The sequence below is a fragment of the Myxocyprinus asiaticus genome, chromosome 9 (assembly GCF_019703515.2).
Source record: "Myxocyprinus asiaticus isolate MX2 ecotype Aquarium Trade chromosome 9, UBuf_Myxa_2, whole genome shotgun sequence".
Lineage (NCBI taxonomy): Eukaryota > Metazoa > Chordata > Actinopteri > Cypriniformes > Catostomidae > Myxocyprinus > Myxocyprinus asiaticus.
In genome coordinates, this window is record NC_059352.1 from 32121723 (window position 1) to 32143408 (window position 21686).

The 21686-nt window shown below is 39.7% G+C and overlaps 1 protein-coding gene across 4 annotated transcripts in view; it reads right to left on the reverse strand.

The window, feature by feature from the left end:
• Positions 1-21548, reverse strand: part of LOC127446598 (syntaxin-8-like) — a 144858-nt gene extending 123310 nt beyond the window's left edge. For all 4 annotated transcript variants that reach the window (XM_051707645.1, XM_051707646.1, XM_051707647.1 and 1 more), the window contains exons 1-6: positions 21409-21548; positions 20831-20930; positions 20644-20738; positions 19944-20054; positions 7096-7223; positions 5675-5767 (exon numbers count right to left, since the gene is read on the reverse strand). In XM_051707645.1, coding sequence (XP_051563605.1) covers positions 5675-5767; positions 7096-7223; positions 19944-20054; positions 20644-20738; positions 20831-20930; positions 21409-21425 — 544 coding nt within the window. In that variant the 5' untranslated portion in view covers positions 21426-21548. The remainder of the gene's footprint in view (positions 1-5674; positions 5768-7095; positions 7224-19943; positions 20055-20643; positions 20739-20830; positions 20931-21408) is intronic.
• Between the last annotated feature and the right edge of the window lie 138 nt (positions 21549-21686).

The following is a 21686-nucleotide window of genomic DNA, read 5'->3' on the forward strand; positions in this document are numbered from 1 at the left end:
TACACATTATTCAATAAAAATTAAAATATATATAAAAAAAGTATATATATATATATATATATATATATAGAATGTACAGTATTGTACTGTATTGACATTCAGGCTGTCGGTTGATAGTCAGTTGTTAAGAGAGACATAATATAATAACAGTAATATAATTTATGACAGTCCAGTGTGAGATAAAAGAGTAATAAAGTGCAGGGCTGATGTATTTTGATCGTGGGAGATCAAGAGTTCAGAAGTCTGATTGCTTGGGGGAAGAAGCTATCATGGAGTCGGCTGGTGCGGGTCCTGATGCTGCGATACTGCCTACCTGATGGTAGCAGTGAGAACAGCCCATGGCTCGGGTGGCTGGAGTCTCTGATGATCCTCCGAGCTTTTTTCACACACCGCCTTGTATATATTTCCTGGAGGGAGGGAAGCTCACCTCCGATGATGTGTCTGGCAGTTCGCACCACCCTTTGCAGTGCTTTGCGGTTGTGGGCGGTGCTATTGCCGTACCAGGCGGAGATACAGCCAGTCAGGATGCTCTCCACAGTGCAGGTGTAGAACCGTGTGAGGATGTGGCGGTTCATTCCAAACTTCCTCAGCCGTCTCAGGAAGAAGAGGCGCTGATGAGCCTTCTTCACAACGACTTCAGTGTGGACGGACCATGTGAGTTCCTCAGTGATGTGGACACCCAGGAACTTGAAGCTGCTGACTCTCTCCACTGGTGCTCCATTGATGGTGATTGGACTGTGTTCTCTGTCTTTTCTTCTGAAGTCCACCACAAGCTCCTTTGTCTTACTGACATTGAGGGAGAGGTTGTGCTCCTGACACCAGTGTGTCAGAGTGTGCACCTCCTCTCTGTAGGCTGTTTCATCATTGTCAGTGATCAGACCTACCACCGTCGTGTCATCAGCAAACTTAATGATGGCATTGGAGTTATGTGTTGCCACACAGTCATGTGTGTACAGGGAATACAGTAGTGGGCTGAGAACACAGCCCTGCGGGTCTCCAGTGTTGAGGGTCAGTGATGAGGAGATGTTGCTGCCTATTCTAACCACCTGGTGTCTGCTTGACAGGAAGTCCAGGATCCAGCTGCACAGCGAGCTGTTTAAGCCCAGAGCCCGGAGTTTCTCATCTAGCTTGGAGGGCACTATGGTGTTGAATGCTGAGCTGTAGTCTACAAACAACATTCTCACATAAGTGTTCTTTTTTTCCAGGTGGGAGAGAGCAGTGTGTATTGTAGATGCAATGGCATCATCAGTGGAACGGTTGTTGCGGTATGCAAACTGCAGCGGGTCAAGATTGAGTGGTAATACAGAGCAGATGTAATCTCTGATTAGTCTCTCAAAACATTTGCTGATGATGGGGGTCAGAGCAACAGGACGCCAGTCATTTAAACAAGTTATTTTCGATTGTTTTGGAACAGGCACAATGGTGGATGTTTTAAAGCATGTGGGGACTACAGACAAAGAGAGGGAGAGGTTGAAAATATCCGTAAAAACACCAGCCAGCTGGTTCGCGCACGCTCTGATGACGCGGCCCGGAATGCCGTCTGGACCCGCGGCTTTGCGGATATTCACCTGTCGGAAGGATCGGGTTACATCCGCTACAGAGACGGAGAGTGAACTAACCTCTGTAGCTTCGGCCGTGAGAGCTCTCTCCGCGAGGGCGGTGTTATTTCCCTCGAAACGAGCATAAAAAGTATTTAGCTCATCCGGTAGAGAGGCAGCAGTGTTCATGGCGGAGTTTTTATTCCCTTTAAAGTCCGTGATGATGTTAATTCCCTGCCACATGCTTCTAGAGTTGGTGGTGTTAAACTGTCCTTCAATCTTGCTCCTGTACTGGCGTTTTGCTGTTTTGATAGTTTTTCGGAGGGCATAACTGGCTTGTTTATGCTCCTCCGCGTTCCCGGAATTAAAAGCGGAGGTCCGCACATTAAGTGCCGCGCGAACATCGCTATTGATCCACGGCTTCTGATTCGGATAGATTCGCACAGTTCTGGTCGGAATCACTTCCTCTACGCACGTTCTGATGAAACACATTACGCTATCAGTGTAAAGCTCGATGTCGTCATCAGAGGCGGACCGGAACATCTCCCAGTCCGTGCGATCAAAACAGTCTTGTAGCGTAGAGTCTGATTGGTCCGACCAGCACTGGATCGTTCTGAGGGTGGGTGCTTCCTGTTTCAATTTCTGCCTGTAAGCGGGCAGAAGCAGAATGGAAGAGTGGTCCGATTTGCCAAATGGTGGGCGGGGGAGGGATTTGTAGCCATCCCGGAACGGAGAGTAGCAATGGTCCAAAACCCGGTCCCCTCGTGTGTTGAAACTAATGTGCTGGTGATATTTTGGTGCGACTGATTTTAAACTGGCTTTATTAAAGTCCCCGGTAAGAACCTAGAGTACATTCGTAGCACTAAACGTCTTAACTCTAGACAGGCTCGCTGGGCACTATTTTTCACCCATTTCAACTTCGTCCTTTCGTATCGCCCGTGATCTAAGAACATCAAGCCCGATTCATTGTCTCGATGTTTCAAAATCAAGACTTCTACCATCCCACTGGATACCATTCTACCCGCCACTCGGGTGGTGGGCACGGTATCCTGGGATGTGGAGGCTAAAGTCCGTGCTGCACTACGAAACACCACGTCTCCTGCTACGTGTCCAGCAAATTGGTTGTTTTTTTTTTCTTCAATTAGTTCGGATGCACATCCTTCAATGGGGCCACTCATCCAACGTCGCTTGTCATCCAGGGGCGGCTCACACCCAGACGCTCAATAGACAGTGATTCTGGTGGCCATCGCTAGTGCAGGACTACGCCAGTTTGTAGCTACTTGTTCCGTTTGAGTGACTAATAAGACCTCAAGTAACCCCCTGGGCAGGCTCCTCCGACCACTGTCAGTCCTTTCGAGACCCTGGTCACACATAGCCATGGATTTTGTTACTGGTCTCCCCCCCTCCCATGGCAACACATTCGTTTTGACTGTTGTGGACCAGTTCTCGAAGGCGGCTCATTTCATTCCCCTCCACAAATTACTCACAGCGAGGGAGCCAGTGGTGGCAGTAATTAACCATGTCTTCCACATTCACGGCCTGCTGGTCGATGTGGTTTCTGACAGAGGCCCCCAATTAATGTCAAGTTTTTGGGCAGAATTCTGCCGACAGCTGGGGGCTGCTGTGAGTTTGTCCTCTGGGTTCCACCCCCAGACAAATGGGCAAGCGGAGCAGGCGAATCAGGAACTTGAGAAAACCCTGCGCTGTTGGCTTCCCATAAACCGTCTTCCTGGAGCGATTATTTAGTCTGGGTCGAGTATGCCCACAACTCCTTGCAGTCATTGTCTACGGGGTTATCACCCTTCCAGTGTAGCCTTGGTTACCAGCCCCCTCTGTTCCCTGCTCAAGAGCCTGACATCCAGGTCCCATTCGTTCACGCCTTTATGCAGAGGTGCTGGCGCACTTGGAAAGCCACCAGAGAAGCCGTCATATGGATTGGCGCTCGTGTGAAGAGGTCAGCGAACCAGCACCGATCTAAGCCCCCAGCTTAGACTCAAGTTTATCGGGCCATTTCCCATTGCCAAGGTCATTAGTCTGGTGGCGGTCCATCTCAAATTACCTCTTTACCTCAAACGCATCCATCCCGTTTTCATGTTTCCATGGTTTCCAACTGGTTTTACGATCCAATTTGCATTTCACCACACCGGTCCCGCCTCCTCGGCGTCAGGCGGAGGGGCAGAGGGTTCCAGTACCTGGTTGACTGGGAGGGTTATGGAGGAGAGATGCTGGACCGCGCCCTCATAGATCAGTTCCACCTCCGGCAAGGTAATTCTGCTGGGGATGCCAGGAGGCGTCCCTGGGGGGTGGGGGGTACTGTTATGGTTCCGGAGAGTTCGTCGGTCTGTTCTGTTTGTTTTGTTACTTCTCTCCCTCAAGTGTCTCTGGCACTGTCGGCATGCATGATCAGTGTTTCCATGGGAATACCGATTGTTCCCATGGGAACGCTGATCACACCATTAATTAGCGTGCTAGCAGCACCCGTCTCTCCACTAATTCACTGCCCATTTAAGGCCTTTGTTGTGTCCTGTTCTTTGCTAGATTGTTGTTTGGTGTTGAAGTAACTTACCTCGCTCTCTTTGCCTAGTTGGTCCTGTCTCATGTATTTGTTTTGGTTGGCCATCTCTGCCCAAGTGTCAGGAGTGTGGTTGCCTTCCAGTTTGCTGTACGCCTGTTCTCTTCATCAACATCTCTTCAACGGAGGATTCCTCACAAATCTGCTCCTGACTACAACAACGCTTACACTCGCCTATGAACACACTCTTCACAAAGGCTTCCTTAAGGATCTGCTCACTGCGCGGTCAGCGTGCACTCATCGACAAACACACCCATCACCTTCTACTGCAGTCGGTGCCGGGATCTCCACACTTCACCTGGATCTGCTGAAGTTATAAATTATTGTTAATAAATCCTCTGAACTGTTCCTCTGCTCTTGGGTCTCTTTGTCTCACCTTTGTGACAACTTCATCCAATCTGAAAAGGAATCAGTTTACTTGCCAATAAGAATGAGCTTTGAGGGGTAAGCGATTTTATATAAACTGCAGCAGTGCTAAATGCATCACAAGATGAACGAACTATCAATGTTTGAATCAAACTTACACAGAATGGCGACAATTTCTGACACTCTTTTCCACACATAATTTTATTTTTATTATATCCATGTTTGTGGTTCCAGACAAATGTTACAGAACTTAAGTTAAATCAATCACTTCTCGGTCTTGTCTCCACTCGACTTCAGTATCTCACACAAAATGGATGATGTGAGCTTCACTGTCTTCAATCCTTTTGGTAATCGCTGGGCGATATCGCTCTGCATTTCTTGTACTATTTACAAGTATTAAAGTGCTACAATTCTTTACGAATACCAGTAGTTCAGGTTTTTGTTTGGGTTGAGCGTATATTAACGAGAGTGGGTCACACGGCATCTTTGTTAGTATTAAAAGAGACACAAATTATACGGAAGGAGTATCAGACCAAACCTTTTACACTAAACACGCAGTGAAAGGATCTCATTGCTAAAGTCTGCATATTAAAAATCTCTCTCATTCTTAAAAGTATCAATATCGAGATCATTCAAATGAAGATTGCGATTCATTGGAAAATCTATATTTTTACACAGCCTTACACCCTATTATTTTTATTTTAAGTCATACCTTTTCTTTTATAGGTTAAACAAAGCCAGATACAAATCTTTTCACATACCCCCTGGAGCCTACTTACGTACCTCCTGGGATACGCGTACCACCGGTTGGTAATTACTGACCTAGACAATTTCTTCCACTGTGGAATTCTTCCATGTTCCTCACATTCTGTCTCAAAAGGATGTGATATTTTTTTTGAAAAAAAAAATATCACTCTCATGTTTAGAAAATATGTTTTACAAGTTGCATCAGGAATGGGTTAAAAACTTTGATAGACCAGGTGAGAGTAGGTTTCCAACTATTCTGTTCCACATTTTCCATTTTAACCCTGGTCTCAAAAAGCAGCTCATTTTAGAGCTAATGACATCATATGTAGTATAGGGAGAGTGGCATGACAAAGTTAAACCAAGCTGACCACAAATTAGACGTTATTCACAGAAAAACTCCTGAATGTTCAGCCAGAGCCATCACATAGAGGCTACTGCAGTTTTCTCTTACCGTTTTGTTCATCTAGCTCATTGCCGATCTCCTGGCCCATGTGTTTTTGTCTGCTAATGACGGCAGCAAGAGCATCTAGGCCAGCATCTTGAGCTAAAGAGAGAGAAAGACATCAGTCAGACAGACAGACAGTCAGTGAGACAGAATTGAGAAAAAAAAAAAAAAAAGATCACATATTTATCCAAAGATACCGGTTTAACAGTAGTTTCAATGGGATGCGAACTATATGTCTGTTATGATATAGTTATGATTAGTATAGGACAGCAGAATAAATAAAGCTAAATATTTGACAGATAGCTAAATAAATAGGCTTATCAACAAGGGAGGAGAAAACTCTTTCCATATCTTTTATTGTTGAAGTCAGAGGCTGTGGGACGAATAAAACCTGGTATTTTGCTGCGATTTCATCTTTCAAATTATGTAGATGCCAACATAAACAAGTTGCTTGACATCCCCTAATATTCAAAAACCATACACAAATCTAGCCAAGGTTAAAATAAAAAATACAAAAATGACTCGCTTATATATGGGTTAACTTGCTACAAAGATAAATTTGTTCTGACTACAATGCATTTTGTGTGGTGAATCATTTGTTTTTTTGGTGTTAAAAGGATGAAAAATATCATAAATGTTATATGTTTAAAAGGAGCATGAAACCACTGAAATTCCTTTAGAGACCTGTAGAAAATAACATATTAATTTTCCCTTTTTAGCCTATATCATGTTAATAATTTTGCATATTGTTGGGCCTATGGAGTTCATGACGAAATAACATTTCAAATGTTGGATTTCAAGGACATTTTTGTTTACTTCTTGGTATTAGTTATCAACCACTGGTTTAACATGCTCATATTTATGTTCCTGTGATTTTCATTCTATAAATCATCACATGTTCAAGGACCTGCTATTTGCTCATCTCATTAGGGTCAGAAAAAAAAAGTACGTAAATTCCTTCTAAATGAGCGTTGTGGAGAGAGGAAGCGATTAGCTGTAGGGTGCTGGCATGTGTGAAATTTAAATGACATGCTGTCTGATTCAATGTCACATTTGACAGCACTGAGACAGCTGTCACAGTGAGCCACAAGGTACTTTAGCTGTAACCTTGAGGCTAAATGTTTTATTTGGGTAGACAGAACGTCTCCTGCTTTTTCTCAAAACTCCTTTGAGTTGCTATTCTCAAATGAGTAGCAAATCACAAAATGAGGGTGTGAAAAAAGGGTTTCTAGAAGTGGCTTGAACAGAAAGGAGATGATTTTCGGAACAGCTTTGTGATTAATTGCTAAGTAAGTTCTGTCGGTACGGCAGAAAGAGGTTGCCAGATGATTGTGGGCTGGAAACAATGTTAGCCAAAAGCACACAAAAAACAGCTAATCAGGCTCATGTGACAACTTCCAAGTAACTATGTGGACTATGTTGTGTACCTTCGATAATCTGCTGCTGTTGTTGTCTAATTTCTCCAAAGCCGAGTCCTCTGGTCTCCTCAGATTCATTAACCAGCCAAGGGTTCACGGCTGGCCCCGCCCCATTTCCACCTGTCATCAGGGTTGACCTGGAGACAATGTCACAAAAAAATACACACTGTTAAATGTCAGTATAAAACAAACAAGCATACACATACGTACATTAGCGTGCACTGCACACATACACAAAGGCATACGGCAGTCATCACTGTAATACGCAAGATACAAAGTCAAATTTGTCATTACATACACACGGTAACAAGATTACTTACACACAGTAATACTACAGTTATTACACATGCACTGTCAATCAACAGCTATTCTCACAAATCAGTTGGACACACATCATCTACTTTACGAACGTAAATAAACTTTGAGGCATGTCCGTGAGTTGTTCAAAAAGCCACAGGCACTTTCTTCCAAACTCACATCTGTAGCACTCATGTGCCGTCAAAATAAATAACCTTTCTATTTTCTACTTTTAAAATAGCAAACAACAACTCCTACTTTGGACCTTGTAAGATCAGAGAGCCACTCTTTATTTGTTCGTATGGGTTCCACTTTGTTGGGGCCGGAGAGTGAGTTTTCATGGCCTACGTTACAAGGAAACAAAGCATACGAAAAGCCTCTGGCTTTTAAACAAGGTTTCAAAGAGCCGTGCCAAACTGAGAAGTGGCTTGTTATCCTGTGGAGTCACTGCGTTGTGCTTTTGCACTTTTCTTTGATTAATGTATGAAAGCTTTTCCCCTTGAGGCTCCTGGACAGCTCACAGAGAGAGAAGTGAAATTTAAAGGCTCTTCTGGAAAAGCTATCAGCATCATGCCGAGAGTTATGAGCTGGTCACTAGCTCACACGGGTGACCTGCTTTCAGCAGTAGCGATTTCTCAGGGCCAGCAAAGCCTTCTCTGCTACCTAATAAATAAATATTTTTTCATCCTTTCATTCTCATTGACTATGTATTTTCAATCGCTTTCCACTCCTAATACATCTACAAACAAATAGCAAAAAACAAAAAGTGTATCCAATCAGAATTTATTCCTTGATGCTTACAAGCAAAGTATGACAACTGTTTCACAAATCGCATGCCCAAAGCCCGAAGCAGCACGTGAGTCTGAGCTCCACCCTGTCAGGCCTTCAGAATTTCCATAGAATCCCTCAAAACTGCAATCAACAGTCATCTAAAGTCAGATTGTCAGATTCACCAGCCAATCTGATTGATTTAATTGTTCTTGGTGGGTGTGGTCTTTAGGATATGTCCCAGTCAAGGCCTTCTACCTGGCTTTGAGTGACGCACTCACGCTTTAAGTGATGTACGTAATTTGAAGCGAAGAGCGTGAGATCTTGCTGATGAGTCGGCTGTCAGTGCCACATCACCATTGAGAAAGAGATCTTAATGGATTTAAAAACCTGAGATGTTCTGCATGATCGCGCGATTGATTAATTAAACGGGAGAGGAGGACTGATTTTCACTTCAAGTAAATTGGTAAGTGCTTTTTGCATTGTTATAGCAGCATCAGGAGTTTTCTAAGTGTAAATTAGGCTGCTTGAGCATTCAGTGTTGGATCAAGTTTTGAAAAGTAACCATGTACCCTGACGAAACAAAATTTATTGAAAGCAAAATTTAAAATCGCAAATATTATTAGAGAACTTTTACTTGGTATTAGACCTCCTTGGTTCTGGCTTTCATGCATGGACGTGTTTTTAAAATGTCAATTGGTATTATTAGTTGACTGCCACGTAATGTGTTATAGGCATACGGTGTCTTATTCATTGTGAAACTGTGTTTTCTTAATGGCATGAATTGCACTGTTGGCCTAGACTTAAAATGTACAGGCCACGGCTGGATTCAAGTGGGTAACCAGTCTAAGAAAACAAGCAGTATCAAAACTCAAAGCTAAAACTGTCTGACACAAATCAGTCCATGTTGAGCCAATCTTGCCATGTCTCGCCCAACGGGGTGTGTCCTTCATCTGAAATGTAGACTTCCTAAAAATTCACAGAATGCACCATAAAAACCATTGAGCATCTTTTCTCGCTATGTTCCTATATGGATATGTCATCATGTCTTCTTAAGTCTATCAAGTCATATGAGGATGTGCACAAGTGTAATTTATGAAGTCGAAGACTTATTTTCTCTTTAAAAGAAACTTTGTAATTATCTTTCATCCATGCAAGAAAAGGCAAACAATCCTACATACGTTTAAATGTTAGAGTTGTTAGAAGATTACAAATACACCCTTGTATTTGTTCATTTACATAATAGCACTGAACTTTTTATCATCAACATAGTTTCTTCTATACAACAATCTTGCATTTTAGTTGAAGTTGATTAAAACAAGGTGCATTTTAATGCGCAACATTGTAATAGTATCACATGTTGTTGAGTCATCAGTGTCCCAATGTTTATTGGATCAACACCTTTGTCAGTGCCGAATTAGTGTTCAAGGTAGGTCTATATTGATTCACCACATAGGGATCCAAATAAGATGCACACCATGATTTGAAAGTTACAACAGTGTGCATAAATTTTTCTATTCAATATTTTCTATTCTTTCCACCTTTAAAAGACCAACCATATGGCCTAAGCAGTGACAAAAAAGTAAGGATACTTTTGAACACACTTTAAGAGCTCTTTTTTCGTGGGTGCGCAAAGCGTCTTATCCAATTTTTGTTAGAGAGGAAATTCTAAGTGCAATTATCGTGCTAGTGCATAGCGTAAGCGGGTGCGGGAGGGAGTATCTGTGCTATCTGTTGGTGTATGCGTACAAACTGTGGGGGTATTGTATGTTAATGAGGTGCCACAAAGTGCAATATGCTATTTTCCTGACCAATAGTTAATTGCACAAAGATGTTTCAAAAGCACATTTGTTTTCAGCACAAAGTCTAAACTCAGTTCCTGCATTATAATTTTGGAAATTCCACCAGTAGGTGGTAATAAAGTCCATGACCAAACTCTGACAATATGTGGAACATCAAATTATGTCCATGACGATCACGGTTGTAGCCGTTTTATGAAACAAACATTTATGAGATTTGTGTTAAACCATGACCTAAAGATAGTTTATTATTTCATTTATTATTGTTATGTTTATATTTACAATTGTATTTATGATCTAATTTGTATTTTTCCACCTGTTGTTGTAGAGTGATTTTTAAGTCTGCAAAATGGGCTGGTGGAAGAAGTTGGAGAGAGTAAAATGTTTGGATTTGGTAAGATTGTTTTGGCCACTTCATTATTCTGATTATATTTTCCATTCGTTTGAAGTGTAATTTGAATTTAGAAAATTTTTTGGTTTAATTTTTTTGTTTCAATAAGTGAATTCAATTTTTCAAAATCAAAATCGACCAGTACAAGTGAAGTGTGTGCCGATACAATCACTGTTAATACTAGCCATGATTTGTGTGTCAGTTGATCAATATGATCAATAATACTTACATTCTCTACAATTTAACAGAGCGCAAATCCAAATTCTGAAGAGAGCCACATTTTCCATGCATATAAAAGGAGCGGGTAACTGTGATAGAAATATGCCTGATATTCAACAGGGTTGATAGGTTAATGCACAAAAGAACATAAGTCCATATTTTTATTCTTCTAATTCATTGCATACAGTCCATTTACACTACCAACTTCATATGAATGTGCTGTCTTTGTTTACATAGCTGGTGCTTGATAGGGAGCAGACTTTATAATAGGACGCAGACGGTGCCAGAGAGGAACCTAAGAATTAAATTGTCCCAGCCTATTAGCCCATTAACACACTTGCACCTATACTTAGTGCATGATTGCAAGAAAATACCAAAACTTCATGGCCATGCCCATTGACTTTGCGATTATGGCTTATGGCATAGCGCTGCACTTAGCACTCTTAAAATAGGGCCCAAAGTCACCCATTAAAAAATATTAATTGAATTGCTTTGCATTATTTAGACAAAATAATAACCCAGTGGCATCAGAAAACAAATAATTGTTGACCTTTATTCAAGACCACATTATCAATTGCTTTTAATCAACTGGCCCTAAAATGATTTTTAGAGGATGTATGAAGTCAGTTCCCCTCATGTTCACACAGGTGCCCTAGAAGAGTGACTACAGGTTGACCACAGGTCATCATTTAACTATGGCCATGTTCCACAAAGTTATTTTGTTTTAATTTGGAACAATATAGGGTACAACCGGGCTAAAGGCTCAAGGTATAGAAGGCTCCTTTGATTTTATTTGTTTTTATTTTCATATGTTCTGAAAAAAGTTCAAAGTGGGGTCACATTGACTGATCCAATCACAATGGAGATTAATTTGTTAACAGAATACCTGAGATGTTATAAAATGCCAAATGTGTTTGAAATTAACAGGAAATCGTGTACCCTTTTCTAAAGTAGTTATTTTGAGTAAGCATAATCTTAATTTGTTACTCAAAGCATCTTGCTGTCTCAAAATTATTTGCATTAGTTGACAAATTTTGCATTATAACTATTGCCCCATATCTGAATTTTAATCGAAACAACCTTCTGTTATTATTTATTTTCACACAAATTATGTTGTTCCATCGATATTCAATAAAAATAAATAAATAAAATTCAATCTTGATATATTTTGGGAACAGAACAATGCAAATTTTCCTTAAGGTGTGCCTTTAGACCCTTTGTACCCTACCTATTGCTTTATTATATGAAATCTAACAAAATCTGTTTCGGTTTAACAAACCTTTTTTTTTTTTGCTTTAAAAAAAAAAAAAGTGTGTTTGTGGTCTGTTTCTTTAGAATAAATGTCACTTGTTGTTTTGATATTTTGCAACATAATGCAAAGACATTCATAAATTTTTAAGTGTGGCTTGAGAGTCTAAAAAAATTATATTGAGGGTTTCCTTTCAGTCTACAGTGCAGTATGCAGTTGTTCATAAAGGTTAATGTGCAATTGTGTGTCAAATGAGGTATTTTGGAAAAAGAAAAACTTGCATATCACCTAAATGACTTCCTCTCATTATAAAAGCTAGTCTTTGACAATGGCCCTTCTTTTCCAGTTAGTTCAGCATCAGTGGATCTCCATTTGGGTTCAAAACGGTCATTAATCTCTGGAGGATCTTCAGCTGGCTCTGTTACTCTTGTTCTTATCCTTCCTCATGCAGAGGATGTTTACATCTCACACGCTTGTCTGGTAAGCTTCTCTTCTCTATGCCTTTATCAGTTTACCTTTACTGGCCCTCTATCCATTCTGCCACCTTTCTATATACGAGGCACTGAGGCAATCCAGTAGCTCCTTTGAAGTGCTGCCTCTGTCCAAGTCAAAGCTGATATTAATCCTCTGGCCAGCAAGATGAGTGGTCAGCAGCGGATTCTAATCTTTCTGACATGTTTGGCAACTCGTAGCTTGTGCCAGTCCCTCTCCACTTCCTCCGCTCTATCTCCGCGGCGTGAGGATTAACACTTATCCAATTAACCTCCCGTAGAGCCCCTAGACTTAATCAGACAAATCGCACAGAGGCGTCACACTGGAGCGAGATCTGTAGACAGACCTCAACTCTTAGAGGCCCTATTTAACTAATTACAACTTTGTGCACTATGATCAAATATAAAAGAGAGGAAATTTGGGGAGGAGGGTGGGGGCACAGGGTCGGGAACCCTGAATCTTCAAATGCGAGCAGCATGTCATTTTGTGCTTGATTAGAGGTTAATCTTCCTCAAAGCTATTGTTTCAAGAAATGCCATAAGCTTTCTCTTATCCCTATGAAAAAAAGAGGAAATGCTATTTCAGCTTGTTGAAGCAAAACTAACACCCCCACTGGCAGACAAAGACCACACAGTGAGATGGATCCTGGCCATATAAATACTGCCAGGCTAACACTCTCATAAAAAAAAAAAAAAAAAAATACCCATCAATTATTTACTATTAAACAACTTGATCAAATGGCTTTGATTTATAAGAACATTCTAGCTAAACTTATGCATGGGATACCAGTGTGACATGAGCAGGATCAATAAAGATACAGCTTTTTCAGTAAAGCTTTTTTTGTCAAGCATCTTGGATTTTAACAAACATTTACAAGCATGCACACAATATGTGCAGGATGCACTGCAGTGAAAGTTATACGAATAAAACACAAATGTGATTATTCAAAAAAGACCAAAAAGAGGCATATTGAAGCGATTAGGTACACAAACACACACGCAAAAGCTAAATACTCAATTCAAAAGGGTAATTACTAGTAGTGCTAGTCAATGCGGTCTTCTGCATTAGGCCACGAGTTCTCATCTACATCACATCGAATGTGTTCTCTGATGATTCACCTTGGGAAGAACTCTGACCTTGTGTCTTCCTCTCAATTGTCTTGTACCTCGCATACATACTCTTCTTTCACTTCCTTGTCCTACCTCACCTACCTGCTCTGTCAGCCATGTAGCACAATCATTACAAAGTTGGCCCCTTTTAAAGTATATAGATGGTCAACATCGATAAAGCAAAATAGCTGAATAGGTCATGAGCTAAGAGAAAAATCTGGTTTTATCAGATTTTATTAATTGTTTTACTTTTTTTATGTTGAGTATTCTTCAAAATGAAATTATTGCTGTCTCATTCTGTTTATTTTTCTGTTTTGAACATACATTTAACCGGTTTGAGAACTGTATGTAAAAGTGTGCAAAATTTGAAGATACTTCAAAAGAATTTTATCTAATGGTTGATTTTGGGAGAGAAAAGATTTCACGAATTTTGAAAGATGTGGTCATTGAATGCATTTTATATCAAAGCATTGCCAAGATGATCCACAGTTCAGTCTACAGACACTGATGATGTGTTGATAGTATGAAGAGTTTTGAAAATGTATACAAGATACTGAGAAAAGCAAGAAACAATTGTAAGAAAAACTGTAATCAGAGCGATGTTAAAAAAGCCTGACGGATGGAGTATTTCAGTCTCCTAGTACGAAAGAAAGAATTTTCTGTTATTAGGTTGTTTTTCCTTCCCATCCCAGTCCACGTCACCTGGATCGAGCAAGTCAAATCTGAATAATGACCACCTCATTTCTCCAGAAGAGTTTGGCTCCTGAGCTGTCATTTCGATTGAGAGTCATAAGTGCACAGGAGATTGGCGGTGGCATGTTAAGTCTCTGAGTGGTGTGTTTTGGAGAGAGAATATGAATGCAGTGGAGAGTAGGGAAGTGTAAATAGTTCTGATCGTGGTAGCTCAAAGCTCAGCTCTGATCAGCAGAGCAGCAAAGCAGAGTGTCTGAACTCAAGTGCACAGAGAGTGTGCACAGACTTCCGTTTCAGTACAGGTAACACCATTTCTGGCATAAACAGGGATGCAAATTCATGAGGGGTGAAAAAAGTGAGACAATCAATGGTCCACAGGCACGTTTTTCTGGGATATTTTTTAAAGAATAAGCTAAAAGTACCAATTTCAGCAATTTTAATGATTCAAGTATAGCAAATTAACTGCTATATTAGTGACTACTAATTATCATTAATTCTTTCATTTCCGTTTCGGACACGCGTCAGAAATTAGATACTAAATGTAGTAGATAGACATGGCTATGGCTTTGAAGCAACCCGTCAGGAGCAGACCAAAGCACCAAGAATGTGAAACGAGAGAGCAAGAAGGTATGCACTTTTATCATATTAAAAATTCTTATTTAATCTTTACATTATCATTAGAAAGCTCATACTCCAGGGGACTAATGCATAAATGCTGCATATGCACAAAATGTGCATTAAAATATGCATACGCACAAAATGTGCATTAAAATGTGCATACACAATTTTGTACTCCAACTGGACAAGTAATGAAATGAACAGACTGATTATAAACTCCGCTTTTCTTTTAATAAACCACATTTCGAATAAAAACAGTATAGAGTTCATCACACAAATCAGAAATAACTTTAATTCTACATAAATAATTAAAAATGCATTAAAATATAAGCTGTTAAAAGGAAATATTGGTAATTTATGTGCTGCTTTTGGAAGACTTTCCTGTGGCATCATACGGAGGGAACCAGTGCCACGAGGGGGCCCCCTACCACTGGTAGTTTGACAGTTGATTAGCTGTGCGTTTGATCAAATTTCAAGTCCGCCTTGTTCCAATTTCACTATTTGCCCCTTATCGATCCATGTAAGCGAAGACAGACAGTAGCTGTACGCCATCGGAAAGCCATTTATTTGAAATAAAATGAACACAAAAGGTGTCAATAACGTATCTAAGGGGAGTGCGATATCACAAGTAAATGCGGTGTTCTTGTCATGATCAGGGGGCTCACTGAAGGTTGGGCAGTGCAGAGAAGGCTTTGGTTTAGGTAGGTAGGGGCGGGCAGACAGCGAGGATCATGGCAGTGATGTGGTTACCCGTTCCCTGGACCTGAAGAGACCACTCTCTCTAAAGCAGTGCTCGGCTTAAAGACAGCAGTGACGAGGTATCATTAAATGACACATCATGTGTGTTTTTTCCCATTGCCAGTGATGCATTTAAGTTCCGTCACAATACTTATACTACAGTGGCAAGAAAAAGTATGTGAACCCTTTTGTCTTAATCTCGTTTGATCTGCATCTAAGTTACAATAATGAACAAACACAACCTGTTTTATCAAATAACACACATTATTGTATTGTTTTTGCACATATTGAATACATCATTCAAATATTCACAGTGTAGTTCGGAAAAAGTATGTGAAACCCCTAGGCAAATTACGCCAACAAAAGCTAATTAGAGTCAGGAGTTGGCAAACCTGGCATCCAATTAATGAAACGAGATTGGAGGTGTGGGTTAGAGCTACTTTGATTTATAAAAAGCACTCAGACATTTTGAGTTTGCTATTCACAAAAAGCATCTGCTGACATTGACCATGCCTCGGAAAAAAGAGATCTCAGAAGACCTATGATCAAGAATTGTTGCATTGCATGAAGCTGAATAGGGTTACAAAGTTATCTCGAAGAGCTTAGATATTCATCTGTCCACAGTTACACAAATTGTCTAAAAATGGAGACGATTTAGTACGGTGGCTACTTTCCCTAGAAGTGGCCATCCAGCCAACATGACTCAAAGGGCACATTGCAGAATGCTCAATGAGGTCAAAAAGAACCCCAAAAGTGACAGCTAAAAACTTGAAGGAATCATTGGAACTGGTTAACATCTCCATTCATGAGTCTACTATATGGAAAACATTAAACAGGCATGGTGTCCATGGCAAGACACCATGATGAAGCCGCTGTTTTCCAACATAAACATTGCTGTCTGCCTGAAGTTTGCCAAAGACCACCTTGACACTCCACAACGCTACTGGGAAAATGTTTTGTGGACCACACACCAACATGAAAACATCATCCCAATGGTGAAGTATGGTGGAGGGAGCATCATGAGTTGGGGCTGCTTTGCCTCTTCGGGCCTGGACTAATTGCCATCATCAAGGGAAAAATTAATACCCAAGTTTATCAAGATATCCTATAGGATAATATCTGGGTGGCTATGTGCCAGCTAAAGCTCAGTAGAAGTTGGGTGATGCAGCAGGACCATGACCCTAAACATAGTTTACAACACCCAATCCACTACAGTATGGCTTAAAAAAAAAAAAAAGAAATAAAAAAAAATCCACCTTTTGGAGCGGCCCAGGCAGAGCCCAGACCTCAACCAAATAGAGATGCTGTGGAGTGACCTCAAGATAGCTGTTCACACCAGACATTATAAGAATATGGTTGAGCTGAAGCAGTTCTGTTAGGAAGAATGGTCCAAAATTCCTTCTGAACATTGTGCAGGTCTAAGCCGCAGCTACCGTAAATACTTGGTTGAGGTTATTGCTGCCAAAGGAGGATCGACCAGTTATTTAATCCATGGGTTCACTTACATTTTCCACAGCACTGTTAATGTTTAATGGGATGTGTTCAATAAAGACATGAAATATTATAATTGTTTTTGTGTTGTTAGCTTAAGCACATTGTGATTGTCTATACATGTGACTGATGAAGACGAAATCACATTTTATGACCAATTAATGCAGAAAACCAACTAATTCCAAAGGGTTCACATACTTTTTCTTGCCACTGTACAAACACTGAATATTTTGTTTGCTAATATACCGTTTTATAATAGACCAAGGTGCAAATAGCATGTGCCACTACTGACAACAAGTGTAAATAACATCTACCATACCTTAATTTGGTAATTTAATACTTTTATTAATTTGTGCATGTGATATATGTGTTTGGTTTGATTAAAAAATGAACAACTAACAATTTTAAGTTTGTTTAGTTATTGATTGGTGTGTTTGGATAGGTGTACTTCCTCCAAAGTGCTAGGGCCGGCTCTGCCGGGAAAGTACTTTTAATGTCAGCAAAGATTTCTTGGCTAAAGGCCATCCGTGTGGAAACTGCATTAGTTAGGTTAATGATTAATAGCCTACACTTAAAAATAATTTTCCAATTGTGTGTTTAAGACACTGAATCAAATAATATAGGCTAATTAGATATATTCTAGAGATATCAAATATGCATTCTCTGTAAGTCTTAATATACAATTCTATTTTTCAGGTTAACTGATCTTGTTTAAAGGATGTTTAGATATGTTTACAATAAAACAAAACAAATATTAAGAAATTATTTTCAGCAGTATCATCTATTCATATGCAACATTTAGGTTTCAGTCTGTTTTATCTTCTATTTTCCTAGTTTCTCGCACAGGCATATGCATATGGTAAATTATATGTAGATGAGGATATGCACGGTAAAAACAGCCGTTGTAAGCCCCTTATATGGTTATTTTGGGGAGAAGATGAGGAGGGGTATGAAGCACGTGGATGTACACACAATTTTCGGCTAACTGGGATTTATGAAGGGGACTCTGCGCAGGTTCTGACTTTTGTGCATATGCACAAATTTAGTATGAAATTTATGTAAAGTTTTATACATGAGGCCCCAGGTCTCAAGCTTCGACCAATATAAGACCACTGTTTTAACACAGAAATGCCACATCAAAAGTTTTACATTTTTTTGGTGTCAGGAGTACACATCAAAGCATGGTAAATCAAAACAAGACATATGTGTTTTATAAAATAATAAAAAAAGCACATACCTGTTCAAACATGCAAGCTCTGCTGAATAAGTCATGTCAATGTTTCAATAAATACTATCCATCAGACCTTTTAATTTGCACAATGAGAAAAATTGATGGATTATCGCTTGTTTAATGTCTTTCATGTTTTCTGTAAATTATGCAGTCATATAAACTTACTGTTATGTGAGTTTTTATTTTGTTTAAAACTAGATGGTTACTAGAATCATTATTTTCAGTGAGCATTTACTGTAGCTGTCAGTCAACAAACTTTGCTGATATCATTGTGTTTTTAAATGAAGCCCTTAGGGACAGTTCTCAATTTCATCAGTAACACCAGCAGCACCAGCGGAGACCCCGATAATGTACAGCTAGCTAAAGCTGCAAGTGCAGACCCCAGTAATGTAGAGCCAGCAAGTGCCCTGCCAACTAACTCTGCAGACTGGCCTTATATGTTCCTTTTTTAATCACTGAAATTCGGCACATTATTTCCTGTTAAATAAATACTAAATATCCCTTGAAATTCTCACTGCATATTGTTTGTTTACTACAAAACCGCTTCACGACAAAAATGCTTAAGGATGGGGGGATCGTTTTGGGGGTTGCGAACAACACTAGTGGGGGACCCCACACAAAGTTTTGCTTAGGGCCGCCAAAAGGATAGGAACAGCACTGAGTCTTAGCGTGTTCTTGGTGAATATAAATTAGTTCAATAACTGGGGTCTCTGGATTCTCGGAAACGATTAGGTAATACTTAATTAAAATAAATTGTCTCCTTAATGTATAAACATCAGTCACTTTTACACATTAATCATAGCTCTACTGCCCCATCTTATCATTGATGAACAAGGTAGACTCACATGTCGATGCGGAAGTGAAGGAATAACATGCCCCTCTCAGTCAGCCGGTCAGTACACGTACCAAGTCATTCAGTTCTTTTACAAACAAGAAGTTTCACGAGTGCCACTTTTTCATAGCCCTTCACGCTTCATTCCTGTCAGACGCAGAATCACTGTGCACATGCTGCTGTAGCCAAGCACGCATTTGGCGAAAGGTGAACAGGTTGCATCCATGCATTAAGTTACTAAACAAAGAGCACCGTATTACTACAAAGTGGGAAAGTAGGAAATATGTCAAGTAAAGGCCTCCATGGTCTGGTAGACTAACTAGGGCACAAGTTAATGGATTCTCTACTGGTGTGCGGCACAAACTTGAAATTTAGGAGAATACCAAATGAGAATTCTACTTTCAACAAGTGATCCTTGACAGAATAGCATTCTAAGCAATATAAAGCTCCTGTAGGTCAAAAGGTACAGAATAAAATATACAGTGTGCCACTAGCAGCACAAAGGTTGTGGGTTTGATTCCCACGAAACACACATACTGATAAAAATTAATTCCCTGAATGCACTCCAAGTCACCTTTGTTAAAAGCATCTGTCAAATGCATAAATGTAAAAATGGAAATACAAAACAGAAATTTGCAAAAGATTTGTGTACGAAAAATAAAAGACTCAATGCTTTTTTTCCATTGTCTGAAAAACAAAGTTGGTGCATGAATGCTTCAGTATATCAGACACTTTGTCAGCCGTTTCAACATCTTTATCCACCAAAATTCAATGTACATTTCATGTACATTTTAACTAAAAAAAAGTTTGTTTATTTTTGTTTTGGAGTAATTTACAATTTTGGCAGGACAAGTACAAATCTGAACCACTGACCCAACTGGGCCAGAAGAGAAAAATCCTTATTGTTGAGCCCAGAATTTGTGGATGTACCTTGATGTCTCACATTCTGTGACATTTCCTTTGAAGGAGCCATTCAGCATCTTTTCTCTGGTAGCGAGATCATCAACAAGGTTTTGTCTTCTGTCTGCTTCAGCTTGCATTCTATCATTATTTATTAAGGACACACATAAATGACATAACATATGTTACTTTATAATTATGCTCATCCCACAGTGATGAGACAAAGCGTTATACTGAATCAAACATATCTATAACTTACAAACAGAATATAAACTTAATTTCACTGAGTTTGTTGCAGTTATGTTGGATCAGTTCTTCCAAATAATACACAAAAGCATCACTACTTTAGATCATGCTAATATTGGTACAGTGATCTTCAGTCAGACTCGTCAGTAAAACTTAATTTATGTGGTGATTTGTTACAATACACTGCCCCCTACAGGTGCTAATGAGAAATCACAGATTTGTATCTTCATTTAACCCTCAATGGAGGAATTTGTAGCTTCAATTAATGCTGCTAAACACGCCCAGCATCAAAACATGACCAAAAGATTTCGAATATGAGCATAAATATTGTGTATCACATACTCTCTCTGAAATAATGTAAAATACAACAATATACAAACATATGCACATCTCTCAAAGCTCTTTAGGTTTCACTCTCAGTATTTCTAGATGATGACATAAGTTGTTAGTAATAAGTTCTGCTTCATTCTTCTGAAAAGGATACATGTGCCGTTGAGCAGCAGCTCGAATCAAAGTCTCTCTGAGCTGTGCTATATTCTGTTTGAGCTTCTGTAATGATGCTCTCAGGGTCATGTTGAGCTGCAGGGACATATGGCACGAAAAGAGAGATGTTAGTCTACATCAAGAAAAAGCCAGGCATCCTCTGAAGAACAATACAATCATGTCTTTACCTTAGCTGGGTTTCCTCCAGTCCTCTGCTGTCTGTTTCGTTCATGGAGGTTTTCTGCAATTTCTTGTGCCAGTCGACATGATGCATCATAATTCTGTAACCTACGTGATAGATAGAGAGAGAGAGAGAGAGAGAGAGAGAGAGAGAGAGAGAGAGAGAGAGAGAGAAAAGTGGAATGTTTCTTTCAGTCTGGCCAAACAGTTTAACACCTCTGAAATTATGCTAACAGCAAGAGGTCGTGATATTAACAGGTAAATTAAATGCGCGTTTCCAGTGATTTGTGAATCACAAAACTCCCATCCTTAAACGCAATCACTTGATACACAGACAGCTCTCATCTAACCGGCCTGACAACATTTACAAGCGTTTGTCGCGTAAAAGAACATGTAGAATATTTCAATAAACATAGGACTACTTTGTCCCTTAAAGTATAGAATGTGATCAGGAATAAAGGAAATAACAAGAGAACAAATCAGTCTCATGTCTGTCTACTACAGACACAATGAATTTGACAACAAACTGAACACACCTGTCAAATGTTATGCTCAAATGTCCATAGTTGATAACAAGATAACTTACCATAAATCTTGTGACATATTGCTACAGTTCAATTAACTGATTATTCAGTTATAAATGTGTTTTTCTAGAACTCCCAATAAAATCAAACCAACATAAACAGCGTTAAACAGATCCTGTTTGGGAATGACGTAAGACGGTGGCCTCCTGGAGACAATGTCATTTGGTAACGAGAGACTCATTTAAGGTTTTTTTTTTTTTTTACTACCCTTTTTGTAAACACAGTTGTCTTTTGCAACATGCATCAGTTAATTATTACATTTTTCTTCCAAAATTCACTA